At 37.3% G+C, this 17,091-nt stretch overlaps 1 protein-coding gene across 1 annotated transcript; it reads right to left on the bottom strand.

Annotated features, from left to right (window-relative positions):
• Positions 1 to 1,525: 1,525 nt before the first annotated feature.
• Positions 1,526 to 15,648, bottom strand: VPS4B (vacuolar protein sorting 4 homolog B). The gene is made up of 11 exons (XM_072411806.1): positions 15,436 to 15,648; positions 10,987 to 11,098; positions 9,966 to 10,125; positions 9,269 to 9,333; positions 8,600 to 8,719; positions 7,695 to 7,851; positions 6,543 to 6,691; positions 6,371 to 6,452; positions 5,389 to 5,608; positions 4,456 to 4,596; positions 1,526 to 2,914 (listed from the first exon to the last, which is right to left on the bottom strand). Exons 1-11 carry the CDS (start codon positions 15,460 to 15,462, stop codon positions 2,813 to 2,815), a joined length of 1,335 nt encoding a protein of 444 aa, XP_072267907.1. The 5' UTR covers positions 15,463 to 15,648; the 3' UTR covers positions 1,526 to 2,812.
• Positions 15,649 to 17,091: the final 1,443 nt, after the last annotated feature.

Genomic DNA, 17,091 nt, shown 5'->3' with positions numbered 1-17,091 from the left:
TTCAATTCAGTACAACAGACTGCAATTCGGCCAGAAAGTTTATGCAAACAATTTGATGTGGCAAACAGCCAAAGAGTAGCAAAGTGAAAAAGTTTTATTTAATCTCATCTGCAAACTGACTGTTGCTATAGTAGCAATTATTTTTTTTTGTAAACAGTTACAGAAAGTAACTGCGGGCTACAGAATAATAGGAAAAATGTAAACCTCAGCAATTCAGAAATGGAACGTGTAAAAGATTTATGCTGACTTTTTTTTTTTAAAACGAATCTTTAAAAGCTGGACTCCGGGAAAATCACAAAAAAATAATAATGATAAAATGCATATGCAATCATTAATTTGCCTGACAAAGGATTTGTGTTATGTCTATCTAGTCCTATGGTTTGAACCGCTCTATCCAGCAGCACAGAGGTGAACAGAGGGGACATTATCTTTATCTTTCCTAGTTTCTCAATTTACAGGTCTCTTGCCCATACCAAGCCCCATGACTGTACAGTGAGAAGGAACAGACCAGTGAGCTTTTCTATAACCTCCCATCAGCATGCTCCTTGCACAGCAGCAAAATTAAATGCATTCTTGGCATGCTTCTTCCGGCCTCTCTGCAGTTTAAGTGTTTTACTTGCAAGTATTAACCCCCCTTTTTCTTCATGAAAACAAGGTGCAAATTATGCAGAAGCTTTCCAGTGCTTCACTGTATGAAGGAAACATTGAGTATCCAGAAACTATCACCCATCCTGACAAAGGTTTCGTGTTCCAGGGCTCCCTGAACCAGTGAAAGAGCTTAGTAGAACCTCCAAAGCCACCAGAATTGATCTGGCCACTTTAAGGCAACCCTGATAACTTCAATAGCCCAGAACCAACTTTTGAAACAAGCTTAGGGCTTCTGATGTAATCCATTTATTGCCATGACATGCAGTACAAGACACTTGTAGCAAAATATTTAAAGGAAACATCTTGTGAGATCAACGTAAAGGCAGCCACTGCGGACCTCTTTTTCATGCAATGCAAGTTGCCAGGCTCATTTACATTTCCCATCAACATGTTAAATCAAATCATTGACCTCGAATAAATGTGGTGGAGATTTAGAAAAATTAGACAAAAGTCAAAAACCCTTACCTGTATATTTGTCAGTGACCTAAAGAGTTTAAGCATAGACTGGCAACTATCGTTAGCTAGCTATGGAAGCCTCCATATTCATGACCAGCTTTGTTTAAAATGAACCATGAAATCTTAGTGTTTTCCACAGGCTACAGATCATACAATCTGCAACAACTGCGTGCGTCGGCGCGGGAGGGAGGCGGGGCGGCAAATTCAAAATTTTGCATTGAGTTCCTTTGTATTGAACTCAATACAAAAAAGCTGTAAATTTAAAAAAAAAAATTTCATGAAAACCTGTGACGCTTTTGGAACAGAAATCTAGAAATTAGTGTAACGCTCAGGTGGTTAAACTAAAGAATGGTGAAATTTGCAAGACTCTTCAAGGGCACCATAACAAATAAAAACACATACTGAAAAATATAAGACCACATTTTACTTGTAGTGAATAGAAGTTTATTGAAGTAAACAGATGATTTAACAGTTCTATGATTTCACACAGACAGTACAAAAGCCCAGAACAAAAACAGCAGACAACAAGAATGTCTTTAAGGAATAACTGCAGAAATTGAAAATCCCCATTAACAACGAGCTTGATGAACTTACTGGTACGCAGTACATACATTTAAAAAAAAAAAAGTAGCCCATGGAATGTACTAGCTTCTGAACAAAAGTCAAAATCGAACCTCTTACCTTACAAGGCACTACTTCGGTCAAACCTGTTATAAGGGTTGTATCAAAAAATACATTCAGTTACATTCTGAGCTCACAAATGTACAATATGTATTTTTGCCACCATATTCAATCAAGGCATCCGTGAGGTAAGAAAACCTATTTTCCTGGAACATTAGAATCCTCTGGGCTGTAACATGATTGCAACTGCTGTTTTATTAAATTCTGAACTTTGACAGGGAAGATAAGTACACACTTGTAATAAATTCCTTTTAGTCCTGCTGTAATATTTTGGCATGTGATTGACAAATCTATGCACCTAGAAATGTAAAATAAAAAAATAGCTATATGTACAGAAAAAGTTGCATATTAATCTAAACAGTTATATTATTGTAGAACAAAGGAATCAAGGGAAAAAAAAAAAAAAAAAAAAAAAAACACCACCACATAAAAGATATGTACATCTATATTATCCTATACATTGCTGAAAACTAAAGGATAGACTGTAAAATGGTTACATAGACACAATAATCATGTAGGCTTTAGGAAACATTTTTTAAACTCATTTTTATTGAATGTTTTGTCTAGTGTCCTTTAATGCTTCTCTAGAGGACTGATTGCACATATTTTTAAATTGCCGCTGACTTTTTCCCCCTAGAGAAACTTTCTGGTTTACTGAGAACACATATCTGGATTTAATGGTCAAGCAGAAAGAGTTCTTGTATTATATTACATAAAATAGGAAAAACAATTCTTGATGGCCTTAGATGCTCAGCCAGTGGTCCCACATGCTGCTTCTTGACACATAGTAGTGTTTATGTTGATTTAAGCCATTGCAGGAATATTGTCTTTTAAAAGCGGATTTGACAGTAGATTCTGGTATATAAGACAGCTCAGCAAGTGTTTGGTAGAATTAAATCACTTCCACAATACTCGAAAAATCAGTTTTGCAGGCAAATATTAGGTATGCCATGTATACTGTTGCAAGAATATATCAGAAAAGGAAAAAGGCTATTGAAAGTGATCTTGTAACCACTTTTATGCCAACTTATCCTTCTTGCCCAAAGTCTTCTGTGAATTTCTTTAATTTTTCCAGATCTTGCTCATTTACTGTAGGTTTGGTGTTAGTCAATGATCTCAGCATATCAGCCTGGAAAGGAATATACAGTTAATATGTAGAATATTGTTAACTTATTTTAAGCTTATCACATGACAAAGTGATGAAGAGTTCTGGTGTAACTAAATGTTTACACATTTTTTCTTCCTAAGAATCTAGCCCATAATGCTTACTACCACAAAGACCATGCTCACTCACTTTAATGTATCTATAGGGGAGCAAAATTGTAACCCTAGGAATAAATTAATAGGACTAAAGAACACCCTTCCCCTCATCTGCATAACATAGGAGATAATAATAATGTTCTGAAGTTTATTGAAGTAACTGGGTAGGGTGGAATACACGGTTTAAGATAAAACTGCAGAGTACTCAATGTAGAGAACAGAACAAGCAAAACAGCTTATTTTTTTGGACATTGCAAATAAAACAAAATGTTTTCACTGGTATATTTAAAAGGTAAAAAAAGTTCTTATTCAGGGGTTTACAGACCGCACCCCTTCGTGCATTCTCTGATCAAGAAAGGAACATAAATGAGAATCCAAATTGTGAAATGTTTGTATGTTGTCTGCGCTTAGATTTACTGAGTTAGAATTTAATTTTATCCAATACTAAAATATAAATGTCAATAATTTCAGGTGTTCAGTATTTAATTTGTTGTTTCCATAAAGGTTAGTTATAAATATAGGAGATATGGTAAATAACTACAGACAACCTTACACGTGCCTGTTATTTTAAAACAATTTCAGTATAAAAGGCAAAAGACTTCATAAAGGGCTGATATACTTAGCAGGAACACTAGTCCTGATGCACTGCTCAGTCACTGATGTAATAATGAACTGCTATTTGGAGAATGACGATACCTTCTGGATCACATGACTCACTTTGAAAGAATTACAAGCAGCACTCTGCTGTTTAACAAATACTGATACAGTAATAATACACAAAATGTATGTAAGGTGTACAGGTGTGAAGTGCAGGTGAAAATAAGGTAACTCAAGCAGTATATATTTATACAAATATACAACTGCAATTCAGCGATTTTTTATTTTTTTTAGTCTACAATCTGTCATTAGTAAATAATTCAATCAATTGCTAAAGCTACTCTAAAACACAAGTACCACCAGTTAACATAAATGACATTTGAAGAAATTAAAATTTACAAGAATTATATAGTATAAGGAAAGGGATTCTAATGTTCCAAATTTATTGGATTATTATTTAGCAGGACGTTCATGTAGAAGATTGTCTTTATTCTTTATTAGGAACCCACACATGATTGATGACAGGGGAATCTCTCTCAGGTATTTTAGTTTTAGCAGCAACTGACGATAACAAGTTACTCCAAAAAAAGAAAACAGCTCAGTAAAGGGAGGTGGACCATAGATGACCTCAGGCAAATACAGCTTATATTTACACAACAATCTTCAATATAAAAGGACAAATCAAATTTATTAAGCCAGCTGCACAGAAAACAGACTACCTCCTGTGCCCTGAAAACATTAGGCCACCAAGTATGGCTCACTGCTTCTTAGGAAAGAACAGAAACAAATCAGTAAGCATTAGCTCTGACTAACCATGCCAACAGTAGGTTCCAATAACTTATCTCCAGGTACATCCATCCATGTCATTTCAACGGCATCCGGATCTCCAGGAGAACATGGAGTAAGCAGATCATCATGGATCTCATCTGGATTGACAGGAGATTTCCCTTGTACCTACAAAAATCACTTGTTACTTTTCTGGAATCTCACTCATTTGAGTAAAAAAAGAACTTATAGGCAAAACAAAAAAAAAAATATTATACGGTACAGGTTAAGTCTTATTATCAGATTACTACTATGCAGGTTATTTGTTTTGCAACCTTCATGTCCAATGAAAATAAACAAAACATGTAAAAATGTATTGCATGAAACAAGTAAAACAGACACACTATGTGTTATAGCACTGCAGAATCTTTTGTATAAAGCCTAGTCAAATCTTAGGCACACTGACCATTTCACTGTAAAACATTAAAGACAAATTTATACGGAAAGAGGATTTCGCTATTCGTTCTCTGTATTACTCCACAGGGCTATACACAATGTGTTCTAAATTTATGACCCATTCATAAATGCTTAATGCAACAAAGAAAATTTAGTGACTGGAGCAGAGCTGGTCATGTTATCTTCCAGATAAATATATACTGTATATATACAAGCATACTCTATATTCATTTTGAAATACATTGTGAAAGGCAATACACACCATTTTCAGTTTCCTTTTTAAAAAAACCAAAAAAAAAAAAACTGCAACTTTTAAAAGGAACCCTTAGACTGCACAGTTCCTGTGGCAGTTATCACTAAAAGATGGCTATGACTTCAAATAATAATCCTAACAAGAATCACTGATGTGTGTGTTTTCTGTAATAAAAAAAGGCACCCTTTCTTGGCCTAATAATGCTGCAAACTAGTAAATAATACATTCAGAGAAATTATCTGTGCTTTTTACAGTAGGAAATGGTAAAGTACCCTTTTAAAGTGTGTGGCAGACTGAACTTTCCTGACAGGCTGCATTAGGGCATCTCGCACAATTATGCTGATATCGGCACCAGAGTAACCATTTGTTCTTTTGCCCAGATCTCGAAAATCTGCATCTGTGAGGCTGTGAGCTGTTGTTCCAAGATGGAGTTTAAACATGTCTGTTCGAGCATGTGCTTCTGGAAGGGGAATGTAAATTCGTTTTTCAAATCTGAAAAGGAAAACAAATTCTATATACATTATTGTGACCAAATGATGTAGAGAGCATGATCAACATAAACAAATACTGATGAAATGATAGTCAAAATGTGTAATGAAGAGTTATTTATATCTTGTTTTATGTGTTATGGTCTAAAGAAGCAGACAGACAATGCCACTTGTGATCATTTAGAAGAAGGTAAATAGTGCTTTTTTTGAACATACATTGGAATGACATTTAAATAAAATAATAATGACAGATGCATTTAAAATGTAGCTCACAGCTTGTATATATTAGGGGACATAGACATGTGCTTTTTTCAGGCCAACTCACCAACTATAGAAGGGATGTCCCTTAAAGTAAAAAGGGAAAAGTTTCTCACACATTTCTTTATAGATGGGTTCAGATTAAGACTTTGTTCATAAGAGACAAAATAAGAGGTAAATTGCCAGTCTTCAGGAACAAAAATCTCCAAAGTGACAGTAATTGATGGGGACCCACAATTTATTTTACACATGTGTGGTTCAGATTAAGACTTTGTTCATAAGAGACAAAATAAGAGGTAAATTGCCAGTCTTCAGGAACAAAAATCTCCAAAGTGACAGTAATTGATGGGGACCCACAATTTATTTTACACATGTGTGGTGCTACATTGTCATATATCTATTCATAAACAATTACAATAGCAAATGCATACACAATAAATATAATTAAAAAAACCATTCATTATAGTGAGCAAACATACAAGAATGTTTTTAAGATAAATTGACATACCGCCTCCGGATTGCAGAATCTAATACCCAAGGTATATTTGTGGCACCAAGTACTAAGATGCCTTCATTGTCAACGCCAACACCTGTTTTAAATAAAAAAAAAAAAAAAACTATTGATAACAGTCCAAGCCCATAACTGCTAAATATTAGATGTTAGAAAAGTCATATCTTGCCTTGCATTTGAACCAGAAATTCGGTTTTAATTCTGCGAGCAGCCTCACTTTCATTCTCACTTCTTGAGCCGCAGAGTGAGTCAATCTCATCAATAAAGATGATTGAGGGCTTATGTTCTCTGGCAAGCTGAAATAAATTTTTCACCAGCCTAAAGAGAAAAACAAAAATAACTGAAATCTCAGTTAAAAGAAGGCATGCAAACAATGCTGGGAAACAATGGAAAAAACAGTCAGCCAATGCACCGCATGAAAAAGAACTACAAGAACAACATTATAAAAGGTCATAGTTATAAAGCTTTGAATGTGACCCATGTGAAACACGTAGGGGTGTCAAACCCAAATACGTAGACAACAGGGGAACAGGGGTGTCAAAATTAAAAACTTAGACAAAGTTGCGGGCCAACCTTGAAATTTATTGAAAAAAATTTAGGAAATTTTTCCTTCTCGTTAGATATAAACACTTTTCATATAGTAAACAAAGAGATTTTGCTTCACATTCAATCAGGAACAAGCTTATAATAGAGAAAGAGGCATAAAGTCTGTTTTTTTACTTTTATTTAGGAAAAAATCTTATGCCTTTCTCTATTTGTAGCTTTCTGAATTAAACTGTCAATATTACCCTTTATGCATAATGGTAACTTAATAATGGTAACAATAATAATAACAATATCCTTCTATGAAAATCCAACCGTTCAAGTCCATGTCTTGGAATAGCAAGGAAAAGTACTGTTGAGGGAGAGTGCTGGAAATGCCAGATGCGGCCAATGCAGAGTTAATTCTTATGAACAGCCCGCCACTGAAACTCCCTCTTCATTGAAATAGCGCTGCTACCTAAATACCCGGCATTATTTGCGTGTATAAAACAGTCCAATGGGGGCCACACAAAGGCAGAGAGCGGCGCTATTTCAATGCAGCGGTGGGCCAGCTGCAGTTCATATTTAGAAATCCTTTGGGGGCCAAAAAAAAAAAAAAATACGCTGGGGGCCAGATTTGGCCCCTGGCCCACAGTTTGACACCCCTGGTATAGAAGAATCAATCACAAATTTAAAACAAATTCAAAAAGGAAGATGTTCCTGCAGTAACCGTTTACTACTTTATAAATATATCCAGTTGAAACATGTAAATATAATCTACTAAAACAAGGTTACTCACTTTTCACTTTCTCCAAGCCATTTTGAGACAAGGTCCGACGATGATATGGAGAAAAAAGTGGAGTTGTTTGCTTCTGTAGCCACAGCTTTGGCTAAATAGGACTTTCCTGTTCCTGGAGGTCCAAAAAGTAGGATCCCTCGCCAAGGGGTTCTTTTCCCTATAGGGCATATTATAAATATTTTTAAGTGGTTGCTTATATAGAGAGTAAAATGTGCTCAACTGAGTTCCTCCTAAATGATATCTGTGGGTGACTAAAATCGCCACTCGAGATACATTGAAAAACCAGGGCAATAAATATGAATACCCCTTGAAGCAAACTACATTCCCTGCTAAACAGAGAACTTTATCTGCTTATAAAATCAACACACAAGTTGTCCTCTGCTGGAAAACAAAATATGCTTTAGCAACGCTTAGTTTCGAAACCCTGGACACATTTGGCCTCACCTATATATGCATTGCTTAAACCTATCTCCCCTTCTCCAATTCCTTTCATAAACTTCCTACACACAAGTGCCTTTTTCACTCTCGAACCCACCCTCCAAGAGTGAGAGTGAGAGCGAGAGCAAGTGACAAAATATTCAAACAAGTGCAGTGCTTAGAATTGATGCTTGGAAACCTCAATAGTAAATGTAAACTTTGTAAACTGAAGGAGAAGCTACAAGATTGTGAACGCATATTGGAAAGTATAACCAAATGTTTTTTTGTAATACTCCCATAACCACTATTATGCTATTGCTAAACCTACCATGGATTAATGCTTTCAGCAATACAGCTTAAGAGACACACATTTGAGATATATAATGGAAATGAGGCATTTTCCAATGGTCAACTCAGCAACCCAGTTTTAAGATTAAGTTTATATTTAGACACAATACCAGTGTAAATACTACAGGGTAAATAACTACCTGTAAAGAGATGAGGAAATTTAATTGGCAAAATCACAGCCTCTTTAAGGGCTTCCTTGGCCCCTTCAAGGCCAGCAACATCATTCCATTTTACATTTGGTTTTTCCATGACAATTGCACCTGAAAATTAACAAGAAAACATTAGTAAAAAAAATGATTAAAGCAAAACACTCCATCCTGTATTTTACGGTTTTGGATAGGGTGGATAATTAGAACCGATGTGAATAGGGTGCTACATTTTACAGAGATCTGATGTGGCACTGTGGCTTTACATATATTTGCAACTGTATGCTGCAAAAAAAAGTATTTAAATAATCTAATATTGTTTTTGCATACATAAACTTCTATGTGTATTCTAAATCCTTTAATTGTATGTACTAAAGATAAAAAAAAAAGTTATTCCTGAATTACTGTACTCTATACCCATGTAATCTTCCACAGTGGTGTGGCCTCCTCCCGATTTTTTACTTCTGAGAGACTCTTTGGAATGTTCTTTTTAAAACCAATCTTGTCACTGTATTTTTATTTTTATTTTTTTAACATTACACAACTTTTCTAGTCATTTGATGGTTCTGTCCTCACAATTCTGGTAAGAATTAGATTAATAAATATAAAAAAAAATTATAAACAAGAAACTATGATGATATAACTACATAAATGAAATGTAACCTTGAAGCTGACTCTGCATCTTCTTTTTCTCAGGGTCTTCTGAGTCCCCTTCATCACTATCATTCCTAAATAAAATAAAGTTGAAAAAAAAAATACTTATTTCTATATATATATATATTTTTTTTATATTTATATCACTGCCAAGATGTCGAATCACCAAATGTGAAGCCTAAATTACCATTCAAAAAAAAAAAAAGTCAAAATGTCATTATAAAAAAAAAAACAAAAAAAAAAAACAAATATTCAAATATTACAAATTGGATTAACCTGCCTGGCGGAATTCCCGAGTGTGGCTCGGGGTGGATTTACCATTGCAAAAGTGGTGACCCTGTGCCACACTTGGGGTGGAATCTCCAGGGAGAATAAAAGTCCTGCTTGGTTCCCACGTTCCAGTGGAGCCCTCCAGCAGTGCCTGCGGCATACACCAGCGATGCCCAGCATCTTCTTCCCCTGGCGATGCTGGCCTGGCATCTGCGTAACCTGGCGATGCCTGACCCTGGCGTGTGACCGTTGGGGGGCCAGGGGAAGCAGATGGCGGCTGGGCATCTGCTCCGAGTCTTAAACTCGAGGTCAGGTAGGCGAGAAATTTAAAAAAATGGGGATTTTTAAATTTACCGCTTTTACATTTAAAAATCCTTTTTAATCATACTGCCAGGGAGGTTAATGTAAGTAGGAAGGTTTTTTTAGGGACACATACCCTTTTTCTTCTGGAGCTCGAGGAGGTGCTCCTTCCTTTACAGGTTTTGCTGGGGTTTTCTCTTTCTTTTTCAAATATGCCTTCAGCTGTTCTGCCCTGTCAAGATACTCTATACACTTCGCTCGAATACTCTGCTTTGCTTTTTCACCCTGAGTGTCATCTAAGGAAAATATGACATATACACACAGTAAATATAACATTTCAAATTCCTACTTCTCACATTATATTGTTAATGCTGGTTAAGCCAAAAAATTCACTTCACTATTATTCATTATTCACTTCAAACAAATTATTTAATCTGTGCTTCTCTTTCCATTACCTGCCAGACAGTAAAAACTCTAGGCCGAGATACTGCTATGATCCTAGATTTTTGTGAAGCAAGGAAGGAAAGTAATTAACACCTCATATAGATAGCGCTGTAAAGTACTAGTGCCGTTTATGTGTTTGTCAAAAATCAGTTACACTATGTGGAGGTGATTTGTCTTCTTTCTCTGTGCTGTTCTGTTGATCCATGCTGAAATGTTTATTTAGCCTGTTTTGTAATCAAAAGGGATCAGAGAAGGAATTGCCTAATTAAACACTATAGCTATTCCATGACAGGATATAACCAAGGTGGGAGCTTTCTGGCTGGTTGAGACACTTTGGAAGCATGCTTTTATTAAAAAGATCACCAGGATTTCTGAGCATGTTTTTAATGTTTGGCAAACAATGGGAAGAAAGGCCACAGAATGAATACACTCAATTGAATGTGTTTTTATTAGTATGTACCATAAAATTCTCTTCTTGAAATCCACTAAAAGAGACAGAAATCCGATATCTTCAGGAGGATCAGAAACTAGAAATCTTAAAAACATGTAGGTATTTTCTAGATCATTTATCCTACCTGGCCTAAAATTTCAGTAGGCTATATTTATCCATTTCACGTAAAACCCATTTTTATTTTAAAAAAAAATGTGTTTTTACATTTGTATGGAGTTCTCCTCTATGACATTAATATATACTGAAATGTATAAACACTCACATTTTACCACATGTAAAAAATACTGTACAGCACTCTGATATAGCCGAAGCGCTTCTTCATAGTTTCCTGCTTTGTCTTCCTGAGAGGCTTTACTTGCAAGGTCAATTGCTTTCTGTAAGAAATACAAAATAATATAGTATATAAGTAGTAGTCATACAAAAAAATTGTACAATACATGTGTGCATGCAGTTTAGGATTGAAGCTTAAGCTTTCTGCCACTTATTTCCTGTTTACTTAAGCGCAATGGGAAGAATTTAGAAATAAGTGATCAGTCAACTACACTCTGCACTACATGACCTATAGCTAATGCTTTGGATGGTATCTTTACTCTGGGCTGACTGATGGCTGCCGTATCACCACAGGTTTAGTGTCTCTAGCATTCTGTGTTCCCCATTCTCCACAGTGCTTGTCTTCACATTCTTATTATCACCACTGTACTATGGATGTTGCACTGGAATCAATTACAAAAACAGGTATTCATGCTGATCTCACATTTGTAGCAATCTGTTTATATTTCTCCACTTCCTGCTGTGCCGCTTGCTGCACCAGAGAAGTCAGGTGGAACAAGCACATAACAGTAATATTGTAAACTGCAACAGTGACTGGCATTTTGAAAACATCATGCCCATGTCTAAGCTAATAAATTCAGCTCTGCCTAAATGTGAACAGTGGAAGAAAGTAAAACCTGGTACTGTACCACAAATTACATGCATTAGCAGTCCAGGACAAACTTTACAGCATAAGGCTAGTCTAAGCTCTCCTTTCATATTCATTACTGCTCCTGTAAAGATTCAGCACACATTAAAACTTATTACAATAAGGGACATATCAAGTCAGTTGTACTTATTGGGAAACAACACTACATTCAATACGCAGAGCAACACAGCCTATATCACTTGTTACTTTTGTACAATTTGGGTCTCTCATTTTATATTTATTAACTAAAATATAAAAATATTTTAACAGTTATTGCTCTGCCTCCTCTCTTGCTCTCATGAGCCCCTCACATTTACCTCCCAACATTACTCAACTTCACTTTTCCCATAGTCCCTTCAGCCCATGATTATGTTTAGATTATGTTCCGTTTTACCTATGCACCGAATTATCAGATCTCGTTGCCTCCTCTCTCTTAGGCTAAGTACACATGTGCAATAATTGTCGGAAAGGATCTTTCATGATCCTTTCCCACGACAAACAGCTGCAAGATGCATGAACAAGTGCTACTACTCTACTCTATAGAGAGGAGATGTGGGAGAATGACGGAGCGGCACTCTGCTGTGCTTTCTCCCCCTTCACTTCCATTACGACCGTTCATCGTCCGTTGATCCGCCAGGACGGTCATTTGGACGACGGACACTGTACGAAAAGGCAAGATTCTCGTCCGATATCAGCCCAGAGCCGATCAGTCGAGAACTATTGCACGTGTGTACCTAGTCTTACTTTCATCCTTACTCTCCCTAGTACCCAATCAGCACTACCTTCTTCCTCATTTTCTTCCATTCTCTGTCTTTTCTTCTTCTGTCTGTGCACTTTGCCTCTTCTGACTGCACAGACTCCATCAAGCTGTCTTCTTTGTTCCCACTCCCTGTACGTTCATGAGTTACTGTTATTTTGCATTACTTTGATTCCCCATGATTGGCTCTTTATCTGCTTCCTAGCAACCCCCCTTCTCCTCCATCTCACCCCTTCCTTCCCAATCCACAATCATGTGTTTCCCCAGGAATAATTTTGTGTCCAGATAAAGTATTATTAAAATTAGGTAGGGGTGCCCAAGGAGGTGTTATCATGCCTGAGCTTATCATTCCTTAACCTATATTACTACACAACCAGTTTATGCATCATTACATTGGCACAAATTCAGGGGTCTTTACAGAGAGAACCTTGGGGCTAGAAGATTGTCCGTGTGTCAGGAAAGAATACAGACAAAGGCAGCCTGTCAACCCTTGATCTGAGTTGTTGTATATAGAAAGAGTTACTGGTAAATATGTGGATGCAGTAGGTGCCCCCGTACAACATTTGAAACACTTTATGATGCAACACCCTAATAAATGTCCGCTTGGTTAATAAGAGTTAGAAGTTGTGATGAACGTCATAAAGTCATGAGAAAATTATCAGCAATAGGAAGGGTGCAGTACATTCGTTCTTATATCTGAAGAAAAAAAATCTATAACTAAATCAGTATGTTATCTTAAGAGAATGAAAAATCCACACTGCATCTTTTACACTTTTATTGGTTTCTTCTAGCATTTCCCTAATGTTATCAATTAAAAAATATTTCTGCAAAGGGGCAGAAGGTAGAAAACGTTTAATGTGACATGCCTATGATATGGCATTGATGGAATACTGCTGCAAGAAAACATGTGAAAGTGAAAAAAACCATTCACGTAACAATAGTGTTATTTAGTCTTTACATGTGGTAATTGGAACACAACTTTCTGTATAAATTTCATCACATTATTAAAAATCTGTACAGCATTGTGATACTAATGTTATCCAGGAAAAAAATCTCACAGCACCAAAATAAGAAACCTTTTGTTTACCTGCATACAAGATTTTCATTGGATAAAACAGGAAAAGGTTAGATTTCATGCCGGATCTTTTTTATTTCTTTATGTAATTTCAGGGGTGAGATTTTCCCTCGCTCTGTGTTTAGTGGAACCTCGGTCACTAAGGTGAAGGGAAATCTCCACTTATAATCAGAAATACAAAACCAGCAAAGTTAACTTATTCTCCCCAATACTGTTCATTGACCAGGTCTTGTATGATCCAGAATCTGCATCATTTAGGTTGTAAGGTAGCATCCAGCAGGAACCTATTGCTTGGCATTGTTATAAAAATTGGGCTCTTTATGGCTCATTCATCCCCCCAATGAAGTCAGCAACAGCAATGAGGGACATCACAGCCATCAGATGGAGGGGGCACACTGGCAGACAAGTCTGTAATAATGTGCAGTTTTATCATGCATACATGCACATTAGGCTCCTACTTTCTGCTCATTTAGTAGAGCACTCAAAACATTTTTTAAAACTTGCCTACTCTTCTTCTTCTGTCTTTTGAAACTGTCACTACTTCCCACCACTACGTATCTCCCCTCCTATTGTGTGATACTTCCCCCACCTACTAGATTTTAAGCTCTTCGGGGCAGGGTCCTCTCCTCCCCCTGTGTCACTGTCTGTCATTTGCTACCCCTAATAAATGCCAGTTTAATGCTCAATTCCAGTTGGAAAGGTTTTATCCAGAGATGCACTTTAAAAAATTGTAATATACAGAAAACACTGCAGTGCCCAGCAGTATCAGCTCTCTGCTATAAACAGGCCTTTTCTTCTCAAATTTTGTCAGTTAACACTAAATTTGGGGATGAGATCAATGCGTTTGCATGCATTGCCGTAGAATTGAGGATCTTCTGCCACAGAAGGAAATGTAGTCATGAAGGCAGAAGCAACAAGATGCTTCCAGGAACTGCACCGCAACCACTCTGCAACACAAACCAACCTGTGTGTTGTCCAAAATCTTCCCCAACAACTCCCATTAGGCTGAAGGGGAGCAGATGGGGAAAAGTTGAGCATGCAACGGACTAAAGTCTGAAAAAGGCCTGAATCTACTAAATGATCACATGCCACAATAATAATATTATTTAATAAAAGCATGACAGAGGTCTAAGCCTCACATCACTTCAAAACACAACAAAATTTAGATACACTTTACAGCTGAAGTATAATGTTTATGGCTATTTGGCTTTCCTGCTCTTCCTTTCTACACCTTTTCATCCCCCCGCCCAATCACTGCATACTTCATTTATACCCAGTGACATTATCGCCTTTTCCATACAGTGTATGGAGATCATAGATGGTGGGAGGGGCCACTTGGGCCCTGTACATAGCTTCCTGAAAGTAGGAAGCTGTGGTAACTCCCACACATGATACTGAGCCTGTAAAAATAAAAGAGGTGAAATCAAATGAATGAAAGAGACAGGCCAGCTACATCCAGGCAGAGGTGGAAAAAGCTGAAAAGTTACAAAAGCCCTCCAGCTTGGAAAAACAAACTCTTACTTGCTGCAGCTTCGAAGGTACATTATGAGAATCTGACAGTGTGCAGGGAAATCAGAATAAACAATCTCAGTTCAGGGGTGTAGAATGTACAAAAAAAGGACATGGATGGAGTTCTGCTTTAAATATGACATTTGTTTAAACATCTGAAGAGGAGAATTTGGTTCCTAGAAGAGGCCAATTCCTGCCAATAGGGGGCAGGTCGCAGCTATGATTACACAATCCTGTCACATACAGAGGTGGGCTTTGAAGATGTATTTCTAGAGTGTCACCATTTTCCATATCAGTTATATATATACACAAAGGAAGAATGACATGTAGATAAACTTTAATAGGGACAAGTAGCAGGTGAATACATCTAGGACAAACCCTTCTATCCCCCACCACTACCTCCACTGATTACCTGTAGATTGGTCCCGTTCGCTGCCATCTCTCCTCCCGGTGTTTGGAAATGTTATTCCCGTCTTCCCTGCTAAACCTCCACTTCAAAGGCCCCAGAAGGAGAAGTGTATCGGGTGTACAGCAACACCCTCCGGTTCTCTTACTTCCGCGTGCAGCAGAACGCTTCCGGATTACGTCACTGACGACTCACCCACCACCTGACTAGTACAGTTTTAGCACATGACCAGGCGATGACAGCCGACGTCACTGGACCGCACCTGTCTGACGTAACACGGCATGTACGTGTTATAATAGCGCATGCGTGCTACTAGCGTGACGATTCGCTGGTTTCTCCGGAAGCTTAGCTGATGTCTCAGTCACATGATTTGGTCTGGGTCTTGTCACGTCATTGAGGACAGACCGTCATCAGTAATTGTTTCCTGATGGAACTAGGAGGATTTTTATTTCTGAAATTTCCCCCCATTGTTATCCTACAGATGGATGGAAACACAGGGACAGGACGTGGGGAAAACTCTCACCACTCACTGGTGGCACGGATAAACGTTATGATACCTCCCAACATGTTTCAAAAAATAGTTTTATGTATGTTATTTCCAGTGCTGGGGATTTGTCAATATTATGCATTCACATGGACATGAAAAAATTAATCGGTTCCTAGACATTTTTGAAGATGTCTAGGGATTGAACCCGTACGCCATACTGCATAAATACCCAGCACTTCCAGGTATGGGGGGGGCATGTCACCTTTTCCTAAAATGCAGCCACATGACACGGTAATGTGACATGACATGGCAAAGTAGCACATCATTAGCATAGATGTCAATATTGGTAAACAGTCAGAGGGTTATATAAAAGGGTTGTGTGGAGCATGATGGTATAAAATATGACTATGGCATATGAGGCATGTTTTATTATGATAAGAAAAATAAATACCTCTGTCCGTGGTAAGATGATTTAATGGGTTTATTTAGAATAAACATTACAAAGTAAAAGATTAGGAGATAAAGCAAAGCACACATGTGTGGACACCCAATGGCACAATCAGAAGGTCTGATTACTAGCAAAAATTCCAAGCAGTTGCCAAGAGGGGCCCCAAATAGATAAATTGTTCTTGTTACATTACATAGGCATTGTAAAATCAACATGACATTACATCCAAATTCACTTCAATTAATGGAGACATAATTCTTACTATTATATCAATCGACTCCGCCAAAGTTAGATGATAACAGCCACCTGGCAGTACCAGCGTCCCCTCAAACCACTCTATAAACAGAACTAGTCATCTATTAGCTAAAGCATATAATCAACTTAAATCAATAGTAAAATCAATACCATTTAAAAGAAGCAGTATGTACACATGGGAAGTTGTACACAGGACTTAGATACAGTATACAAAGCAATTCCAGGATACAAGAGAAGTTCTACTAACAGAATTTTGCATACAAAACAAGCAATTTGCTACTATGCAATACAGAGACTTCATAGGGTACCGTATTTTTCGGCGTATAAGACGCACTTTTTCTTCCCCAAAACTTGGGGGGAAAAGTGGGTGCGTCCTATACGGCGAATGCAAGTTTTAAAAATAATTAAAAGCGGTAACATACTTACCCGATACCGCAATCCCGCGATCCTGGGTGCTTCTTGTCTTCTCTCC

This window comes from Pyxicephalus adspersus, chromosome 5 (assembly GCF_032062135.1).
Source record: "Pyxicephalus adspersus chromosome 5, UCB_Pads_2.0, whole genome shotgun sequence".
In the NCBI taxonomy this organism is placed as follows: domain Eukaryota; kingdom Metazoa; phylum Chordata; class Amphibia; order Anura; family Pyxicephalidae; genus Pyxicephalus; species Pyxicephalus adspersus.
The sequence above is the reverse complement of the archived record's forward strand: the minus strand, read 5'-3'. Positions and strand labels throughout refer to the sequence as shown.